This window comes from Cydia pomonella, chromosome 4 (assembly GCF_033807575.1).
Source record: "Cydia pomonella isolate Wapato2018A chromosome 4, ilCydPomo1, whole genome shotgun sequence".
Taxonomy (NCBI): Eukaryota; Metazoa; Arthropoda; class Insecta; order Lepidoptera; family Tortricidae; genus Cydia; species Cydia pomonella.
The window spans coordinates 169,900-192,532 of record NC_084706.1 but is presented as its reverse complement, the minus strand read 5'-3'; the positions used below and the strand labels follow the sequence as shown (position 1 = coordinate 192,532).

The following is a 22,633-nucleotide window of genomic DNA, read 5'->3' as shown; positions in this document are numbered from 1 at the left end:
ACATAACTTGTAAAAAAATCAACAGCCCGATTCGAAGAATGAGATACGATAACGATATAAGTTCTGGTTTAGATACGTTCTCATTTAGATATCGTTTGTATGTCGTATAATTGACAGAAGCAGCTCACATGTGCTAGAATGTCACTTTGACGTTAGAAATATCGTAGATAGATCGTATGGGATTACAGCGGAATCGAAATAAACGTCAATTTTGATACGTCGTTTAGTTTTCGATCTTTTAAAGACCTTAAACGTGTTTTATTTTATTTTATTATTCAAATTAGTTACACAGCATTACAGTATTACTACTAAGGCACTGCGAACTACAAAACATATTAAAAAAAATACAAAGATACGAGATAAAGCAAAAAATAACAAATACAATTTAAACATTGGATTTGGGCGACGTTCCGTTCCGTTCCTCTTAAGGGACCTTCTGTCTTAAGTTATTACGTAATGAGCTAACCTAACAAGATCTCTTAGTGACCATATCAATATTAAAAAAGCGGCCAAGTGCGAGTCGGACTCGCCCATGAAGGGTTCCGTACCATTTATGACGTATTAAAAAAACTACTTACTAGATCTCGTTCAAACCAATTTTCGGTGGAAGTTTGCAAGGTAATGTATATCATATATTTTTTTTAGGTTTATGATTCTCTTATTTTAGAAGTTACAGGGGGCGACACACATTTTACCACTTTGGAAGTGTCTCTCGCGCAAATTGTTCAGTTTATAAAATAATGATATTATAAACCTCAATATCATTTTTTAAGACCTATCTATAGATACCCAACACGTCCATACGTGTCCAAACCCATGTTTGATAAAAAAGATTTTCTGAGTTTCAGTTCTAAGTATGGGGAGCCCCCAATTTTTTTTTTTTTTGTGTAAAAATCTTATTGCGGTTCATGGAATACATCTACTTACCAAGTTTGAACAGTATAGCTCTTATAGTTTCGGAAAAAAGTGGCTGTGACATAATCGGATAGACAGACGGACATGACGAATCTATATAGGGTTCCGTTTTTTGCCATTTGACTACGGAACCCTAAAAATCCTTTATGTTTTAAATAAATTTGGTAAGAGATGCGAGACTTGGTTTTTTTTACAAGTTATGGTTTTGATAGCATATCATTTCTTTATGTACAAAGTCCTACTTTTTTTCCTTTTCGTTACCTTCTGCTTCTTGAATTTTATTATATTATACATATAATATTTTATAAATTAGTTATACATAGAGTACACCGATACATTCACTGCAAATGTAACTTTGTAATCCTATACACTTATATGGGACTATCAGTTGGTGTATCTAGAAAACTGAACCGAAATTGCAAAATATTTAATTTTTACCTTGATTTATACACCACTAATTGTACACTAATTGTATTTTAAATTTGAAGCTTCTATGTCTGTTAGGAGTGCCTTAGATTTTTGATGATCGGTCAGTCAGTGAGTGAGTGACAACATTTAAAAACTTTGACAAGTTATAATTCTTAAAGTACTGGTTCAAATTGAATGAAATTTGAAATATACTGTATTTATGCAATGCCTGCTTGGTTACTGAATATACAGGCTTCTAGTTTAATCCACACCTAAGTAATAGGGGTGTCGGAAACAAAGAGCATATAATCACTACGTTTGTCGGAAATAGCCTGAACTGCTTCGAGAAAAGGATGGTACGGTTGCATAAAATACTACATTCGCGTTCAATCATTTAACTTGATTTTTAATGAATAAATAATACATGTATAGGTAACGGTTTTGGAACGATATTAACAGGTATTTCTATAAGTACCAGTTCCGAGCCCTGTCCGCTCGCGACGTAAAAACTGTGATTACTTGAAAACGGTATCATTGTCAAGGCCCACCGCCCTAGCAGCAGCCCTCCCGATTCTCGCCTGTGTATATTCGCATTTTGGAGAAATTCAGTGCGTAGGTGACCGGAGGAAGCAAAGGTTGTTTCCTCCGAGGCGCGTTTGGCGGCAAATTGCTACTCACTGCGCGACTACTCACGTAAGTAGAATTTGTGTCCGATTTTTGTTTTAGTCAAATTATTAATCGTTTTATTTACGTTTAATATTGTTTTCATATAAAAATTGTAGAATATTAGGTATTTATATTTAATTTATTCTCGATTATTCTTTCTTTTCTAGAAAATACTATGCACATAATTATTATTGTGAGAAACCTTTTTGAAAGATATTTCTAGGGCTATAACCAGAGCCCGTACATTTCATGCCGTTGACAGAAAAATGACGTTACGCTACGTAGAGTATGATTCCAATTAGTATTTTCGTAATAATTAATCATTTGTCAACCTCTTTAGGTAACTGATTCATATACTTGACGATCAGTATAGAAACGTCTAACGGACTATCATTTTATTGTCACACAAATAAATAATAGATTATTAATTTACGAAATAATACATATTTTTGGTTTTTAACAGCGTAACAAGCTTTTATTCACGTAACAAGTATTTATTATGATACCCATCAATAAGTAAGTTATCTAAATTTGCAGTAACTCCCTGTAGGTTAAATTACGTCATTTTTGCGTCAACGGCATGAAAAGTACGGGCCCTGGCTATAACCATACCATAAATAGTCGACCGTAAGTTTAATAAGGTTAAGGGACGAAATACGTCTTTTCAAAAGAGCTTTAAACGTTTTTTTAACTGATATTTTTTTGTAACTGACCTTTTTTGGATCTAAAACTGACTAACTATTGTGGTGCAGTGATCCAAAGAGGGTCTTGGCCTCCAAAACGAGAGAACGCCACCTGTCCCGATCCTGTGCCACTTCCTGCCAGTTTTTTGGATCTAATACTATTAATTCTTATATTTTTGTACTCCTGGCTACCACAGTATTTAATTACGTAATTTGAATATTTAAAAAAATAGATGTCCCTCACTGTAACGTATAATTCAGTACTACTATCGATTACACTCCGAGGGATTTGTAGTCGTGTTCTTATACTAATGTGACTTCCTACTATGTATGGATCGCATATAATTTATTGAAAATAGGGCTTGTCGAATAAATCTATAAAATACAAAATAGTGTAAAAAGGTGTAGGTATTTAAAAAATAAGAAATATTAAACGTTTTAAGCCAAAACCTTTCGAAATTGAAAAAATAAATGAATTAAGGGACCTGAAGTAGTATTTGAAATCTTTGGATTTTTGTTTACATTCAACATTGAAATATTCTAAAAATCAGCATTTTCACCTAAATTATTCCGAAATAAAATGTATTTTTCATAATATTTGTATATCATCTTAAAATTATAAAAGATGTGGTAACAATTTTACAACGCATGTGTCCATGTGCGGCACGCATGTGTGTGTGGTGTTGCAGGTGTCCATGGGCGGCGGTAATCGCTTACCATCAGGTGATCCGTCTGCTCGTTTGCCTCCTCTACCATAAAAAAAAAATGTAGGTACCATAGGCTGCGTGTCCAGAGATGTGCGAAGATGCGTGGCGAGGGATGTGTTGGTTACGAACCAAAAGAATCACTTCAAGTAGCTATCCTGGCTCAGCGCATGTGATTCTATTGATAAATCTTATCAAAGACATCCCTCGCTACTTATCTTCGCACATCTCTAGTGGAAACGCAGCCTGTATGAATAATATCATATTTGACTTGAAATGACATTATTTAGCATTTAACTTACCACCTTGTTGTTATAACCACAAAAATATGTATTTAGTCAAAATAATGCATTAATAAATTAATGACAAATTCAAACCGCAACGCAGGCTTCGTCAGGAGGGAGGGTACTACCCCAGGACCATATCAGGATAGAAGAAAAGAGTTGATCGATTTGTAAGGGGACCGAGCGTGTAACATTTTGCGGAGACACTTTGACGTCATGAGTGACATTTAGTGATGGGTAACATCCACTGCGTGAAAACGGTTTAAAAGCATCGATTTGAACGCAGTAATCCTGTTCTAGGCATCGTATCGATAAGAACCGACCGACCTCTATTTCTTAAGAGCTACTCTTAAATTAACTAAACTGAGCTCAATGGCTCCAGACATTAAAGGACAACAACACGTGGGACTTTTGTACTGCACCGGTAAGTGAAGACATTATTAGTAGCAAGTGGGTTTTTAAATTGAAAGGAAAAGGTGATATTAAGCAGTATAAAGCAAGGGTTTGAGCAAAACAGTGACTTGGACTTGAGTGACATTTATGCCCCCGTGGCAAAATTATCAACCTTTAGAGTTTTTATAGCAGTAGCAACTAAGTTAAATTTGCCAACTTTTCAAATGCACGTTACTGGAGCATTCTTGTATGGTGATATTGACAGAGATGTGTATATTCGGTTACCATAAGGGGCTTATTCTGGGGATAGCAATATTGTAAAATTAAATAGGTCACTATATGGCTTAAAAAGTTCACCAAAGTGTTGAGACAATAAATTCAATTCACTAATGAGCAACCGGCAGACATTTTATCAAAGTCTTTAAGTAAGGAGTTAATTATAAAACACTTTAGGTTAGGAACTGCCTATAAGTTTTTGTTAGTTTTAACAAAGATATTCATTTGTTTTTTTTAGTTTACATTGTTAATGTATTCGCATTGAGAAGGGGTGTTAGAATAATACAGCAATGCAAATACATGGAGTTTGTATGTGTTTATTTATTTAATCTTTATTGCACAATACATGAAGGTACTAATAGCGGAAAGACACGCCTGCAGGAATCCCAGAAATAGTAGGTGTCCAATTTGATTACTGTCACTATTATTTGAACACCATTTAAGACCTAAAATCTGTTTTTGCAATCACATTATTTAGCCCTAAAAGTTTTAATTTTAGTATCTTTGTAGTGCATAGTACCCGCGTACTAATTATTGATCTATTGATGTATATTTTAGTGAAATCCGCTTAATAATTTAAGCGCTCGAAGAAAAAATATGATTAATATTCGGAGTCCTCTCAAGGCGGTTGGTTTAATTTTACTGTAATAAAACAAGTGTAAACAAGTTGTGAAGGGTAAGAGGAATCTATCGATACGTCATTTAAAAAAATCCGTCCAGTATCCTAAGCTACAGGGTGTACTGAATCATTAGTACTTAAACCCATAACCCTACTTTCTGGTTAAATCGCAGTCGAGTAAAATGTGATTATTGGGGTAGATCACATACAAATGTATAGTTAAAAGTGGAATGCATATTCCTCCGAGTTTCCTATTAAGAGAATGTCCCCTGGAAGTGTTAAACTTAGATTCAGCAAGTGTTTTCTATGACAAGATGTATATTTTCCGCAAAAGTATCTAGGACTTTTATTTGTGTATTTAATAAGCTTTAAACAACACAACAGCCTTACACTATATTTTCATAAAGAATGAAGATTTAGAGTAAAACGCGAATTTCTCCTGGATGGTACACATTTTCCAAAATGGCTGCGATTCCTCGAGGTCCCCAAATGACAAATGGTATGGTCATGAAAAAGGGGCCCTTAATTTATATACATACTAAATATCGTGACTGTTCCAGACATTTCAAGGTTGGTCCTAATCCAATTGTGTACTGTGTTGTGTACAAGTAATACTTGTTTGTTATAGGTTCCTATTATAGTTCTTTCCTTAGTGTTTCTGTCCGTGTTACTGGTTATCACTTTCGGCAACAATTATATAGTATTTTATATATATAGTTATGTAAGTTTTATTGTTGTAGACTTAAATTTTAAAGTTATTTTCGATACTGCTATTTAGTTTTAATTTAGTTTATTTGCACCTTCTAATAAGTTAAATCACGAGTTTCATTTCTCCACTACCTAAAGGTTGTCTGGAAGAGATCGCGATAAGGCCGCCTGTTATTTATCTCTATTTTCATGTATTAAATGTGTTTCCATATAGATTTTTTCTGAGGTTGTGCAATAAAGAGGTTTTGTATTGTATTGTATAGTTCATGTAACGAAACGGCCAAGCCACAAATTGTGACTAACGTGTAGAGTTTGTGAAGTTAGGGCTTGTAGAGTTAGAAGCTTGGCTCTACAAGATATCTGATAACTTACATGAAAATATTTTTGGAGGGATATTTATTATATACCTAATTCGTTTCGAAATTATCCCCCAAACAAAATTTTATCAATTGTTTTTTGACGCTAATCAGATTTTTGTTTGTTGTTTTTTCAAGCAAAACTAAATTTCGCCGTCGCCGATATAAGTAATAGCGGGTCCAAGAACGCTATGCCGCAGGGCAGCTCGCCGCTGTCGGCGCTCACCAAGGACGTCACATCGACGGTCGCCGCGCCAGAGAGCTTCTATCAGATACACAAACAGAAACACGACGCTGCTGTTATGAATTTAACGCCTAAGTAAGAGACGCTGCTTCAATATTATTTATCTATGGGAAAATTTACCCTTCAGTTCTCTTACCAACGTAACCGCACCCGTATTTTTCTGGCTATTGCGTTGCGTAAACTCATTGTGAGGGTACAGGCATAAAGAGCGTAGGCCTGTTTTCATGGAAAACCCTTTTTTTTATTGAAAGCCCTCATAACGCTCTTTACGGTTACACGGTCCTCAAGTTAGCATAAAGCCTCAACAGACCTTGCAACAAATCGCATTCGAATGAATTCAATTGATCGAACAAATGGGATGCAATTATTATATTATATTAATAAAGTCAAACATTGCCCGAGATGTGTTGTTGTATTCTTGGTTTAAAAGTATAAAGAGAGCGGGTAAAAACTAGAATAACTTATTTGTAGGCTAATATTATATATTGCAGGCAGTAACATACAATTACTGTTAATGTGTTAATTTAGGCATACATATAGTACAGTATACAATAAATAAATACAAATAAATAAATAATCTAGGGAATTATTACACAAATTGAATAAGTCCCACAGTAAGCTCAATAAGGCTTGTATACAGATGCAAACATTGCAAACTATAAAAATAATTATGGTCAGTAGCCCTAGTGTAAATTTGATCGACATCATAACGTGACGAACGCGTTTGCGTTAAGTCTCATTTTGTATAGGATTTTGAGTTTCCAAAACGTCCCGCTTGGCGCGCTCTTTCTAAATCCAATACAAAATGAGACTAAACGCAAACGCGTACGTCACGTTTCGAAATCGAATTTATTTACACTAGGGGTACAGAAGTCATTCGATGTCAGAAGTATTTTCATACGTTGCTACTTTACTCAAAAAGTTGGTAGAATTTATTTTTATCAACCTAATTACATACATAGTAGGTGCTACTGCTAACAAAATAATAAAGGACACACATCGTGTAAAATTAAACAAGACATAGAATTTATTCGTGTAATTATTAATTAAGATGATTTTATAAGTTACACTATTTACCGAGCAGCAATGTACTGCAAATATTAATGACATTATGGGATATGAGCTTTTTATAGGAACTGCCAATAACCGTTGAAATTATATATATGTAAACACGTTATTGTACAAAAGACTGGTTAAGAATTAAGATAGGTACTGTTAGTTTAAAAAGCTCGTATCTCGTAACTTGTGTGATGCTTTACATTGCGGGCCGAATTATATTGTATGGTTAATATTTTCATTGTATTTATCTCAATTTATTTCTCAGGTTCTATGCTAAGCCCCCGTTTAAATATTATAATATAGCTGGCGTAATTCAATTCACGTTATTAACTTCAATGAATTACAGGTCCGGTTCGTCGCTCAACACGGATGTCCAAAACGAAATCCAACGCTGTTGGCTGGCAGTAGTGCAGCAGTCTCAACAGCTTAAATTGACTTGTGACGTGGGAAGGTAAGCGAGCTGTACAAACGATGCTATTAGCTCCATATGCGTAATAAGGCTTTTTATTGGCATTACCTAAGTAACTACTTTGTAAGCATATTTATCATGTGGATCATTCTTCAAAATCGGATTATTCATATCATTCCCTTGTCGATTTTTATTTGTACAAATTTTGAACAAGTTGCAATAAAACGGGTGCACTTCATTTTTTGTAATTACTTTTCATATATTACGGTTTAATATATGGATATTTAAAAAAACTTAATAAATGGCATACTCCTGTAATTTTATTATAGGTATAATGGTCATAGGTAAGTTATATTTACACTTCGGCTAATATACATTTCCATAAGTATTACATAACCTAAAGCATATTATTTCTTCTAACAAGTGACATCACATGATTATGTGTATGGCATAATTAGTTGCATGAATGAATGGGTTAGGTTGGGTTGGAACTGCGACTCCGCACAAACGAATAACTGGGTCTAAATAGTTTTCGTGGTCTTGTTTTTGTCCTCAAAAAATGTGACGAAATGGAGCTTTTTGTATGAGATAAAATTTTGTTTTTAATTTTTCTCTTGTAAAATATAATCTACAGCTAGAAAGACATTTTGTGAACCGCATTAAGATTTTCACACAAAAATAGAAAAAAAAACAATAAATTTTGGGGGTTCCCCATACCTAGAACTGAAACTCAATTTTTTTTTCATCGAACCCATACGTGTGGAGTATTTATTTCCTCCGACAATTTGAACGAGATCTAGTAAGTAGGTTTTTTTAATACGTCATAAATGGTACGGAACCCTTCATGGGCGAGTCCGACTCGCACTTGGCCGCTTTTTTTTTTAATATAGATACAAGCGTTACAGAGTGGTCAGGGTCAGAAATAAGACAACGAGAAGAATTTTCACCCAACTACCTAGTAAAAGGGAGGGATAGGTTAGGTTAGAACTTCGACCCCCCTCCTCCCCTCCCCCGTAGAATAAAATACCTAGCAATAAGTGGTTTTGGTAAAGTTTGAGCTGCGGCCCAACGCAGAATTAAAAACCTTGAAAAAATAGGTTGGGTTGGGTTAAGCAAGATGATTATTTGTACTTAATTATACGGCCTGCGTACTACTTGTTATAAAAATTATGTAAACGTAAAGTACGTTATCATTAAATTAAATATGACAAAAAAAGGTATACAATATATGTATTTATACTTGATAAAAGTGTATAAACTAAGTAAATATTCTTTATTGCACCACAAAGAAAACAAATTTAAAAACAGATTTGCAATGTTAAGAATGGTAGCAACAGGCGTATAGGCGTGTAAGGTGGGCGTAAGGCGTAAGTATTATACAAAAATCTTCTTCTTATGGTGCCATATCCTATCGGATGTCGGCGTCGGCGATCATCATGTGAAGGTTTTCTCTAATCTTTGCCGTTATAGAAAGAGTGGCGGCGGTCTTGGTACCGATACCGGTACAATCCCTAATATTTTTACTCCATGTTGTTCTAGGTCTTCCTTTCCCTCTTTTACCTTCTATTTTACGCAGATTATCGATTCGCAGAGTGATTCATTTGTAGATGTAACTTTTGGTCGACTAACGTTACGCAGACTTTTGGTTCACATACCTACAGTTCAGTTCACTTCTGTGTAAATTAGCAGAACTATTATTGGACGATTTTCATTTGGCAGAGTAAACTTTTCGTTTAACGAATGTTTAGTCAATTAACGTTTCACATTTCATACATCGTTATTTTCGAAATATTATTTTTTTTACAAAAAAAAGGATACCGACTTCAAAAAAGATGAAATAATATATTATCCTTTTTTATGTACATGCGTTAAGCACAGTTTAAGTTTGAATCAATTTTTTACTTAAATATGAACAAAAGCATAGGTATTGTACAAACAGCATCACTGTTAACTGTCCTTATGCCTTTTGTAATAAAGTCCACCGATAGACAGTTAACAGTATGGGCCATCGTACATATGCAATATAGGTTTGTAATATATGGGAGACCGAGCCTTGCTCGAAAAATGTATAAAACTAAAAAATGTGTGTTTTCCCAGGGACACGACCTAGCTAGATCGACCCCCCCCCCCTTCCCGAAAATCCCGATATAGCTAATTTCATCGAAATCGTTAGAGCTGATCCGAGATCACTGTAAGCTGGGTTAAATTAATACTTGTGGAGATCTTGTTGTACAGAAATGGACCAAGGAAAAAAGCAAAGTCATGGGCAAAACTAGTTCTACTGGGTGGATTGATAAAAATTCGGTTTCTTCTTCTCTCAGAAACTCTTGAAGATGGCGCTTTCTTGTGTTGTTTTAAGATGGTTGCTTTTATAAATAACTGTCTTACTGATAGAACGTTAAATTCTTTATATAAAGCGGTTGTTGAGTATCTGAAGTTTTCTTTACTTTACCTTAATAACTGCTCTTTGAGCTCGTTCTATTGCAATCATGTGAGACTTTTTGGCACCTCCCCAAACTTCAATGCCGTATGATATGATGGACTGGCAGAGTGCAAAATATACATTCTTGACAATACCAGGATCTCTTAAATGTCTAATGGTTTTAAATATATATATTAGTTTCTTAACTCGAGAGTATAAGGAATTAATGTGGTAGTTCCATTTAAAATTTTGATCTATATTTACACCAAGATATTTTACAACATTAGTTGATTCAAGTATGTAGCAGTTGCAGGGAGCTGTGTAAGTGTCCGGACAAGTGTGTGCTTGAATAAAAAAATTTAGAAGGTTGCATGGAGTTCTTTATGCTAAACGTAACATATTTTGTTTTGCTTAGATTGAGCGATAGAGAATTATTATTGAGCCAATTCATAACATGACATAGGCCTTTTTCTGCAGTGTATTTAATATCATGCTATGATGGTCCATCAAACATAAGCACAGTATCATCAGCAAAGGTCACAATAGCAGCATTTTGGAGTTTAAGGCGACATAGACCATCTATATATATTAAAAATAAAGTAGGGCCAAGTACGCTACCCTGCGGTACCCCGAATTTTACTAGCGTCTCATGACTTTTATGTTCGCCTATTTTAACAATTTGAGTTCTATCAGTAAGATAGTCAGTGAAAAGTTGGTGAGGAGTTCCTCTTATACCTAGCTTCTGTAGTTTATCAAGAAGGATTGGGATAGAGACAGTGTCAAAGGCCTTGGCTAGATCGAGAAATACTCCTATGCATTTGGATTTGGAATCGAGTTTATTGACAATATGTCCGACAACGTGATTAATTGCATCTGTAGTTGAGATATTATTTCGAAAGCCATATTGATTACTGGACAGATGAATATATATACAAGAATTGCTCGTTTTAAGGCATAAGATTTTATGGTCATTTGTGTTAGTGAAAATAATAATTAAATGTCTCAAAACCATGTTTATCCGACTCAAACTAAAAGTTGTTGTGTAGGTCTTAGTCTAGCCATAAATAAGATGGAAGTTTTGCTAATCGATATTAATGCCAAATGATTATTCGACCTTTTGAGTTTCGACCAATAGTTTCTCGGGTAATTGTAGTGGTTAGTAAATACTAAATAATTATTCTACGAAAAGTAAATATGCGTATCAATGTTCTGCGTATTGACTACTCATGCAAACGACTATTATGCGTAATGACATTCTGCCAATCGTTACTCGGCCAAAGGACCCGTCTGCGAATCGTCGGCGAATCTAAAATCGGCGTATTAAGTCTTTGGGGTTTTCTTGACCTACTTTTATATGGGCCGTTTGCTTTCAATACAAATTCTGCAAGAGTCCTATATCCTCCTCATCCTTATCATCAATATCCGTGCGTTGTAAAAGTAGAAGCAGCTTGTCGTGTTTAACATTGTCAAACGCCTTTTCAAAATCAATGAAACAGTCGTAGACGTTCTTCCGATATTCCAGACATTTCTGTATAAGTACTTGAATGGAAACCAGCGCCTCTCTAGTACCGAACCCATTACGGAAGCCAAACTGCGTCGGGCTGATGTTACTGTCGATTCTGTTGTATATTATGCCATGTACTATTTTAAGGAGTATATTAAGTGCATGACTCATAAAGCTGATTAATCTATAGTCACCACAGTACTTAGCTGTTATCTTTTTCGGGAGGGATAGAAACGTGGACATAAGCCAGTCTTTAGGGATTATACCAGTATCATATATATTATCTATCAAATCATAAATATCAAATATATACTTCTTAAGAATTATATTACAATAGGCATTTTATCAATGACAGTTTTTATGAAATCACAATACTACAAAAGAAACGTATAATAAAAAATACATTATAATATATAATAATATATCAAATGGCATTATAACAAATGTATGATAATATTTTTTATAATTATATTAAGCCAAACAACATTTTAAAGAGTGAGTGTACAAAACTGATGCAAAGGTAGCTAGGAAAGCAAGAACAACTACAGGAAAATAGTGCCCAAATGCAAAAGACGAAGGCCGAGCTCCGCGTAAGGCCGAAAGCTCGGAGCGTCCGAAAAAGTTAATAATCATTTCTAAAGGAAAAATTGTAAATAAGTAGTGCTCTTCTAGATTTCATACAGTAGGTACCATAAAATAAACACGTAATAATTAATATGAAAACATCATCATTAAACTTTTTAAATCTATCGCGACTTCAATCATTACGTAACATTCGTTCTCTATCCATCGAATAAAAAAATCATAATCCTCCTAATGCCATGTAAATTCCTTAAGTGTCCTGGAAGACGAGGAGGAGCCAACGAAGTCGAAGGCACCAGCGGTGGTGGAGCAGGTGGCGGTGCAGCAGTCGGCGGTGCAGCAGGCGGCGGTGCAGCTGGCGGCGGTGCAGCAGGCGGCGGTGCAACAGGCGGCGGTGCAGCTGGCGGCAGTGCAGCAGGCGGCGGTGCAGCAGGCGGCGGTGCAGCAGGCGGCGGTGCAGCAGGCGGCGGTGCAGCTGGCGGCGGTGCAGCAGGCGGCGATGCAGCAGGCGGCGGTGCAGCAGGCGGCGGTGCAGCAGGCGGCGGTGCAGCTGGCGGCGGTGCAGCAGGCGGCGGTGCAGCAGGCGGCGGTGCAGCTGGCGGCGATGCAGCAGGCGGCGGTGCAGCTGGCGGCGGTGCAGCAGGCGGCGGTGCAGCTGGCGGCGGTGCAGCAGGCGGCGGTGCAGCAAGCGGCGGTGCAGCAGGCGGCGGTGCAGCAGGCGGCGGCGCCCGTTCTGCCAGCGGCGGCCGCGCCCGTCCTGACAGCGGCGGCCGCGCTCGTCCTGCCAGCGGCGGCCGCGCCCGTCCTGCCAGCGGCGGCCGCGCCCGTCCTGCCAGCGGCGGCCGCGCCCGTCCTGCCAGCGGCGGCCGAGCCCGTCCTGCCAGCGGCGGCCGCGCCGGTCCTGCCAGCGGCGGCCGCGCCGGTCCTGCCAGCGGCGGCCGAGCCCGTCCGGCCCGAGACCATGCCTCCCAAGGACGGTATCGCTCAGCTCGCGAAGTTGGAGAATAACAACAGGTAACATGAGGTTTCGTGACCACATGCAACAGATAATACGCAACTCGAACATACAATCAGGCAACAGTCCCCTTTACGATCACTCGCTCGCTTTTATATACAGATATGTCAAATAGTACCTGTGCCTAAATAGTGAAAGAAAACCGAGCCATACAAATGGGAACTGGTGGTCGGAGTGGGAGAGCAGACGACGTCATCCCCCCTATAATGATTCACCACACAACACACACAAGCGATTGGACCCGGGTACGTCCTTAAACTACGTTCAAAAGAGAGGTATGGGCATTGCGAATGTCATCTCGCTTTGTGTGGTAGGACACAGCCAGTGGATGTCATTCCAGATCTAGAGCAGAGCCCAACTGGGGAAGTACCTCCACCTTACAGAAAACAGCAGCCAAATAACACTAGATAACACTAGTGTTGTGTTCCTGCCGGTGAGTAAGGTTGCCAGAGCTCAACGAGGGGGGGCGGGTTTAGGGTCGGCAACGCGCATGTAACTCCTCTGGCGTACATAGGCTACGGACACTGCTTACCATCAGGCGGGCCGTATGCTTGATTGCCACCGACGTAGTATTAAAAAAAAAATTCGTCGTCCCGTCAGTCGCTAAGTATACTTAGTCAGGTCATAAGTGCTGATGGCCTAGCGGTAAGAGCGTGCGACTTGCAATCCGGAGGTCGCGGGTTTAAACCCCGGCTCGTACCAATGAGTTTTTCGGAACTTATGTACGAAATGTTATTAGATATTTACCAGTCGCTTTTCGGTGAAGGAAAACATCGTCAGGAAACCGGACTAATCCCAACAAGACCTAGTTACCCTCTCGGTTGGATGGTCAGATGGCAGTCGCTTTTGTAAAAACTAGTGCCTACGCCAAATCTTGGGATTAGTTGTCAAAGCGGACCCCAGGCTCCTTTGAGCCGTGACAATATGCCGGGACAACGCTAGAAAGAAAGAAAGGTCATAAGTTGTGTCACAAAGGTTTTAACTGATAAAATGTAATACAAAGCTTTTAATAAAAAAAAGTTTGCCATGATTTGAAAGCTTGATTATACTGATCAAAACTTAATATAATTAGTGTAAAATTTAGATCCCTTATTTATATACTACTATTACTACTTGTTAACTTAGGGATTGTCGTTAGATGCGAATACGCGGCTGGATTGTGAAAAATTACACTTTACAAAAGGGAGTAAAAATCAGTGTCACATTAATAAAATAGGTACAATTATTGTTTATTTGTATGAACCTACTTTATTAGAACGCTATTTTATCACCAGCATTTAGTTCTCCGAAAAGTCTGTACCTACCTACTTCACCTTCAAACTAGGGTACTTTTCAGTGACACGCTAATGTCAGACTACCATTCAACGAGTGAGTTTGGTAAAACACGTACCTGCAGTTGCAATTTTGGGAGTCCAATACACATGAATAATATATTTTAACTAAAATAAGAGATTCAGCTTTTGTTTTATGTAAAATTCAACCATGTAGAAAAGAAAAATAAATAAATAGGGATCAATGTCACCTTGAACAAGTCGCGTATTTTAGGCAAGTTTTTATTTTTATTTTCCGAATGACAGATTATAATTCAATAATACCTATAGATTATTCGTCCTTTGTTTATTTACAATCTGAGTAAAGATTAGGTATATTAAATTGGATTACATTAGAGTTGCCTGGGGCATCGTCCCCAGAACGCTTGCTGCATTTCCCCGTTGAATTGCCAGACTTAGCCGCTGAGCGAAATATTCCCCCGCACGAAGGTCGCCGGACACCCACACAAGTTTGTGAGAAATTTCTTTCACGACTTGTTTGGTGTCCGATGACCACGGCCCAAAGGTTTCAACTGCAAGTGCTGCATATATGTAATTGTTTTTTAAAAATGCATATTTGCGGCACTTGTTAAGTTGGGCGTCTTCTGCAGCCGTCCCCGGTTTTCGGGACGAGCCCTGGACGTGGGACGGAGCCAATGTATCCACGCAGGTCACATCCCATGCCAAGGGTCGCCCCAAAAACCAAGGTACAAGCGAGCATCCATCGGGTCTTTTCCCGTCCGCCGCTGACAAGCCAACTGGTTCGAGGGTTGCCGGTATATTGACTGTGCCGAGAGCTCTGCGAATCAAATCATTGAGCGCCGCGTGCCTGAAATTTCGGCCCGCACTCGACTGGCAGTATAGTCCATGGCGTCCGAGGGCTTCGACGGGGCCTCCGCAGCGGCAGCAGGGGTGCGGTTCGCAGGTCTTTAGCCCGAGCCTGAGGCATACGGCTACACCCAGTGCGGCCGGGTCTAAAAGAGATCCTATGTTCCGCAACTTTTTCCGAATAGGGTACTTAATGATTCTCCGACAATCAATTCGCAGATTATCGATTCGCAGACAACGATTCGCCGAACAACGTTTCGCAGAGTGAGTCATTTGTAGATGTAACTTTTGGTCGACTAACGTTACGCAGACTCTTGGTTCACATAAAGTTCAGTTCGCTCCTGTGTAAATTAGCAGAACTATTATTAGACGATTTTCATTTGGCAGAGTAATCTTTTCGTTTAAGGAATGTTTAGTCGATTAACGTTTCACATTTTGTACATCGTTATTTTCGAAATAAAGTTTTTACTTACAAAAAAAACTGACTTCAGAAAGGATGAAATAAAATATTATCCCTTTTTAAGTATATGCGTTAAGCATGGTTTTGGTTTGAATATTTGAAATACGAACAAAATCATAGGTATTGTACAAACAGCAACACTCTTAACTGCCCACCAGTGGGTTGACCTCATGCCTTTTATAATAAGGTCCACCGACGGACAGTTAACCATGTGGGCCATGTAACCTATGTAATGTATAAAACTCAAAAATGCGTGTTTTCCCAGAGATACGGACCTAGCTAGATCGATATTTCGCCCCCCCCCCCCCCCGTAAATCCCCATATAGCAAATTTCATCGAAATATATATATATATATATATATATATATATATAGAGTCTGTTCGGAAAGAGAAGAGTCGTGGAATGTATTGGGCCCCATACATTCCACGACTCCTCTCTTCCCGCACAGACTCTACAAGAATTGCTCCTTTCAAGGCATACAATTTTATGGTCATTTGTGTTAATGAAAATAAGAATATAATTAAATATATCAAAACCATGTTTATCAGACTCAAACTAAAAGTTGTTGTGTAGGTTAGTAATGTCCTAGTCTAGCCATAAATAAGAGCGAAGTTTTGTTAATCAATATGCCAAATGATTATTCGACCTATTGTGTATCGACCAATAGTTTCTCGCGTAATTGTGACAGTTACTAAATGATTATTCTACGAAACGTTATGCGATATGCGTATCAATGTTCTGCGTATTGACTACTCGTGCAAACGACTATTATGCGCAATGTCATTCTGCCAATCGTTACGCGGTCAAAGAGCCCGTCTGCGAATCGTTGTCGGCGAATCGAAAATCGGCGTATTGTTTGTCGGAAAATCAATAGGGAACCTTCCGAATATTACTCGTACATATAATTATGCAAAACTGAGACAGCAAATGACGTAAACATTTGTACCTTATTAACTGTACCTATAGCTTTTTTATCAGTAAAAATCTTTGTGGCAGAATTTATGACTTATTTATAACATGCATATATTTTTACTGTTATAGCGACAGCAAAACAGAATCGGTTGCATCGGACCTAACCCGCATGTACGTTTCGGAAGAAGAATTGAAGATAGCGCTTCGGGCGAGCCTCACAGCCACAGCGAACGGCATCGACAATGGCGTGGCCAGCCGCGCCGGCGGCCCCCTCCGCCGGCAAGCGACCCGGGGTCAACGTTCCAACTTCCTGAAAAAAACCTAACGCAATTCCATTAAGAACAGCATAATATATTCCAAGATATATAACCACCCACTTTAACATGACACAGGGCTCCCCTTCCATGTTTCATATAATATGTACACACAATATTGTTCTCTTTTAAGTCAATTTAATTCCTTATTTGCCGTCTTCACGACGGCAGTTTCAGGGGCCCATCTAGTGGGCGGCGAGACTCCGCCTGCCTCGATAACTAGTTAAAACATTGTTATGGCAGGTATCCGGACGTCTTTGCAATAACCCAGTCTTATTGTCCACCCAAACTTCAGTACATAGACCGTTATACTGTTCACTTTTTCAACATTAGTCCCAAAGCCTGCTGGGACCGGTTCATGGGTATCTATTGTTGCGCCTGTGAACGGGTTCCAGCAGGTATTCTACATGACATTCAAGCTCTCCAAGAGGCAGTGACTGTTAGATGGGTCTTCTAGTATTGGTAGTTAAGGCAATCTAGGTTACCTATATGCATTATGTTCTGGCCTGGACTTTGCTAGTATTTCATGAGACTGGTAGAGCGTGGATTGGAACGTATTTTAAAGTAATTTGTTGTTGGGGTTTTATATGAATATTTAAACGTACATTTAGTTTGTGTTAACTTCAGTGTTTATAAATATTTTATTGATTTGTAGTTCAGACTAGCACTAGTGTTTGATTTCATACTAGTGAAGTCTAGGTTATAAATCAATAGACTTATAAAGATTGTAAAGTTATATTTTGTACTTAGTGCTATAATAATTTTTTTTTTTTTTAATTTATTGAATAAACAAACAATTTACAGTCTAGAATTTAATACAAGACCCATCGTTGGCAAAACCTTGAGGAGGTTTGTGTGCCGATGGGGAGTTCAGATAATATAATTATAGTGAATTTTAATTATTTTGGTCATTGATTTTTGGCCCAGGGTAGCGCTACATCTGTTGTTTTGTAACCAAGAAATCTAGGTTACAAAACAACAGATGTATTAAAGGTTTTAAAATTTTGTTTTGTTCACAGTGCAATTTATTAGTGTGAGTTTAATGTTTAATATAAATATGTAGTGTTTTAGCTTGGATTCTTTTAGTGATATTTAGCACTAGAATGATATCGGCTGGGGGACTACATATATTAAAGTAAAGTATCGCCTATCTTTGACGAGGCTATCCCACCTCTCCTCAATAAGTCAATTTCAAAATTCACAACTCATTCGGACCGCCTAGTCAAAATTAATATTCACTGTGCCCTGTTCATTTTAAAATTCTGCTTGCTAGTTCCAAAATTTACATATCTACTACGCTGCTGTCCCATTTGGAAATTTCCGAATTTGACCAGCACAATAGACTCCATCCAGTCACAAATTGAATTCGTTCTTAACGTTAATTTTAGCGAGCAGGCCTGGACTCAAGCTTGTCTACCAGCACGGTTCGGCGGCTTGGGAACCCGTAATATTTCTGGCGTAGCTTTGCCGGCTTTCCTGTCCTCCATCCACAGCACGTCTGATCTCGCAGGTAAAATCCTTAAAGCCCCAACGGCTACAAACTGCGAGATTGCGTGTTTGGATGGGGCCACGAATGCTTGGCTAGCTGGACCAAGTCCAAATTTTCCTTCCAGACCTAAAAAACAAAGGGCTTGGCACACGATCATTTAGCTCTCATCAGCGCCGGCGTCCCCACAGCACTGTAGCCTCAAATCGTGCGGGACGATGGCAATCGCCCGGACGGGATATCGTTGATCCCTTGGAGGATGGGCCGTGCGCTGGTGTGGGTCGCTACCTGCGCCGACACGTTGGCGGCGTCCTACATTGCAGCGACCAGCAGACATGTTGGGGCAGCGGCAGACGCCCGAGAACGACAGAAGGCCAACAAATATAGCTGTCTCGTCGCCAACTACGTGTTCGTAGCTTTTGGCGTCGAGACACTCGGGCCGTGGGGCAAAGGTGCGCGTGGGCTTCACAAGGAGCTCGGGAAGCGATTAAGGGAGGCAACAGGAGACCCCCGCGCAGGCAGCTTTCTCGCGCAAAGACTCGCTATTACGATACAGTGCGGGAATGCTGCCTGTGTGATGGGCACTCTGCCAAGAGGCCAAGGGTTGGAGTGTACATTTTAGTTATTCTACTATTTTGAGTTAGGTTTAGCTATATTACTTTATTTTATAAGTAGTTATAATTCATGTAACTTAAATTTAGTTTATACATTTTTTATTAATAACTATTACAACTAAAAAAAAAAATTTACAAGTAAGTAAAAAGTAAGTCATTTAGTTTTGTGATTCATTTAATAGTTTACTGAAATAATTTATCTTATAGAGAGGACTTGTTTATTTAGCAGTTCAGCATAGTTAGCTGGCGGGCTAGTGGACCTGGCCGGGTCAAGTAACAGTGGCAACTCTAGCCCTAATGCACTAATTACGAGGCTGTGTAATTATCAGGTGGGACCTGGAAGTGCCCTGGTTTATTAGGACAGGCTTTATCTGATCAGGCTTTATTTGATCTGGCCAATTTGAGTTGCTTTCTAGACTTATTGAAAAAGCCGGGTTCTAGACCTATTTTTCCGTATTATATACATTTATATATTCACATTTACATTTCCCTTCCCATCTGTACATCTGCTGTCCCAATTCCACGTACTGGGTGTTCAGCTAACTACACGAGAAACTAGGATCCAGGTCTAAAAAAGAGTCTTCTCATCCGTCTTACTTTACCTAACTAAGACATACTTCACAATTACAAACTTTCTGGAATCATACAATTACTTTATTTAAAACTCAGACATAGACCGACATAACCAGGGGTCGGACAAAAAGTGCTGATGACGTAAAAATGACGTAATCTTGCACACAGGATGATGTTTGAGTTTGTATTTAAACTTCCGTGTGACATGTTGTAACAAAGTAGTATTAATGAAGTAACAAAATAATCGTAAATAAATCCATGGAATTAATTAATGTAAATAAAATAAATTTCACGAAACTTGTTACCATAAGGTATAATTATTTGAAATTAGTTAGAACAAGTCTGTGGGATTGCCACAATATTCGAGTAAAGATGACATTTTAGAGCGTTTTCTTATACATTAGTAAATATAAATTTTAGCTAAATATAACCGTGAAGATACAATAGCTAAACATTAATGAAGTCAATTTATTGTTCATCTGATTGACAATGTGTCAGTCAAAAACGTACTTACTCATTTCCAGTGGCGATATCGTTTAATAAAGAGGTTGATAAATGATAAGTGATAATTGTTTATGAAAATCAAAAATACTATTTGAAATCATATATAAGTCTCTATAAGTGGTTTGACGTCATCCGCACTTTTTGTACGACCCCTAGACATAACTCACGTAAGGTTATTTTCATCACACTTGCTCGAAAATGATCTTATTTCATGCAGGTATTTATTGTTCCCGTGGGAGTTATGAATTGTGAAAAAATATATAACTCCCGAGGGAGTTGTAGCTTTTTTAAGATTGTGTCACTAATTCATACAAACAAAGTGTCAATGAGTTTTAATTTTAAAATACTGACGTTCTTAATTTATTTTTATTGTTTATATTAAAAATTATATAATTTGATTAATTTAATAGTCTTTTAAAATATTTTCACATATTTTTTGGTAATATGTGACGAGAAGGGACAGTTTTTTTTTTTAATTCATCAAAAAATTATGGTAGTAAATTATACAAAATGGTGTATAAGAAGTAATAAGAACAGTTTCAGTAAATGTTGTACATTGTTTAATTATCAAAATTACGTTCAAATTAAGTCGATTTTCAGAGAAAATGTCACTTGTTTTGAAGTAATTTCTGTAAAAATTTGATTTTGTCTAACTTTCATTAACAATACTTCAAATTTGCAATAACAAAAAATGTAGTTTATTAAAGTTAAATACAGGATTTGTGTAATACAAAATTACAATTTTTAGCAGTCCAAACTTTACGAAACTTAGAAATAAGATCGACCAAATCACTGCTTTACGCGTGTTAACCTAAACGTCCATCACAAAAAAAAATCATTACTAATTAAGTAAGTCTGTTTTCAAAAATTTATTTATTAAAATGAAAGATAACAAGACGTGCTATAGGGACCGTGCGCGTTGGAGGGTCTGCCATCTTGTGGTCTGAATCGGAACCATAAACAGGCACATTTACACGTCAAGTGTTTTCTTGTGCATAGTAGGTTCTGCCATCTTGTGGGCTACATCGGAACAATAAACATCACATTTACGCTTCGCGCCAAAAATCTGACAGCTCCTGTGCTGCCTCCTACAGTTCATGCACGCTCCCTATAATAAAACTAGTACTTGTTATTCCTAATAGTTGACAAAAGGTGTACAATTTCATGCGCTAAATCTATCAATTTGACATTTTTGCGACTAAAATCGATAACGGCTTCTTAACTTATTTAATTAGAATCGCTTTACATTATTTGCATTATTTAATGACTCGTAAAGGTTATTACAGATTGTGTTTTTTTTTCACATATTTGGAAAACAATCAGTAAATTTTAAAGCGTTTTAGTGTTATAAACTTTAGACTTATAAGTCTGTGTTTAAAAATATGCTTTGGAATAGCTTTAATTCGATTAATATTACATTAAAATTTTGTGGAAAATATACGCAATAGAATGTTGTTTAAATGTAGAAATATATTTGTATTTTTATAATATCTAAAATATTAGTCAAATAACTGAATTTTAATTGTAATAAATACTTCTATTTGAATGATCAACAGTGTAGGAATTATAATTATTTTAAAATCAATTATTTAAATCGGATAATTTTACGTGTTAATTTTTTTTACAATGTAATTCATTATACTTCAAATATATGTATTTATAAATTATTTCATGTCAAACATCAGCCGGATAATTTGTAATATCAATTAAGTAATAAGTACCTAATCAATAAAGTTTCGTTTATTTATATGTTTATCCAGTATAATTGTTTTTTATTTACATAATATTTAAGGATGGATCTTGAGGAAGGGGAAAACCAAAACGGAGAAGGCGGGACGACCCTCATACATTTAGTAAAGAGTTAGTACAGTCATTATATCCAAAAAACCGACCTTACCCGTGAATAATCAGTTCTTGGATTTTTTTTCGTAGGTCCCTCGGGGGCGTCACTGGGAGTGTAAATTCAAAAAGTAGACTGAATCTGGCTCCTGTGTATATTAGAAAAACAGTTTTTCTTGAATAACTCGGCCATTTTTGATTTTACAGTAAAACCAAAAGGACAAAAATTGCAGGAAATTTGATTTTCTACAAGTTTGGTTCTCACAATTTTTCTTCTAGGATCGATATTTTGGAAATTAAACCTGAAAAACGCGACAAATTCTAAATATTATGTCAAACAAAAGCCTTGGACAGGTCAAGACAAGCAGCATATACGGGTGTGCTTCTATCGGTGTTCGGTGTAGTATCGAACGGTGTGCTTAGAACTATGTAGTTTTGCACTTTCAGTAGATAACCCAGGCCGAAATCCGAATTGACCGTCATGTAGCCTGGCGTATCCACTAAAGCGGCGATCAAGCACACCGTCCAACACCTTTGCTACGATA

At 37.6% G+C, this 22,633-nt stretch overlaps 1 protein-coding gene across 1 annotated transcript; it reads left to right on the top strand.

Annotated features, from left to right (window-relative positions):
* Positions 1 to 6,203: 6,203 nt before the first annotated feature.
* LOC133517419 (large ribosomal subunit protein eL22-like) lies at positions 6,204 to 17,083 on the top strand. Its single transcript, XM_061850735.1, has 4 exons — positions 6,204 to 6,331; positions 7,662 to 7,766; positions 12,488 to 13,246; positions 16,888 to 17,083. Exons 1-4 carry the CDS (start codon positions 6,204 to 6,206, stop codon positions 17,081 to 17,083), a joined length of 1,188 nt encoding a protein of 395 aa, XP_061706719.1.
* Positions 17,084 to 22,633: the final 5,550 nt, after the last annotated feature.

Coding starts and splice junctions, on each gene's coding strand:
- LOC133517419 (XM_061850735.1), top strand. CDS start 6,204: ATGCCGCAGGGCAGCTCGCCGCTGTCGGCGCTCACCAAGGACGTCACA. Junction 7,767..12,487: donor TTGACTTGTGACGTGGGAAG/GTAAGCGAGCTG, acceptor AAATTCCTTAAG/TGTCCTGGAAGACGAGGAGG. Junction 13,247..16,887: donor AAGTTGGAGAATAACAACAG/GTAACATGAGGT, acceptor TTACTGTTATAG/CGACAGCAAAACAGAATCGG.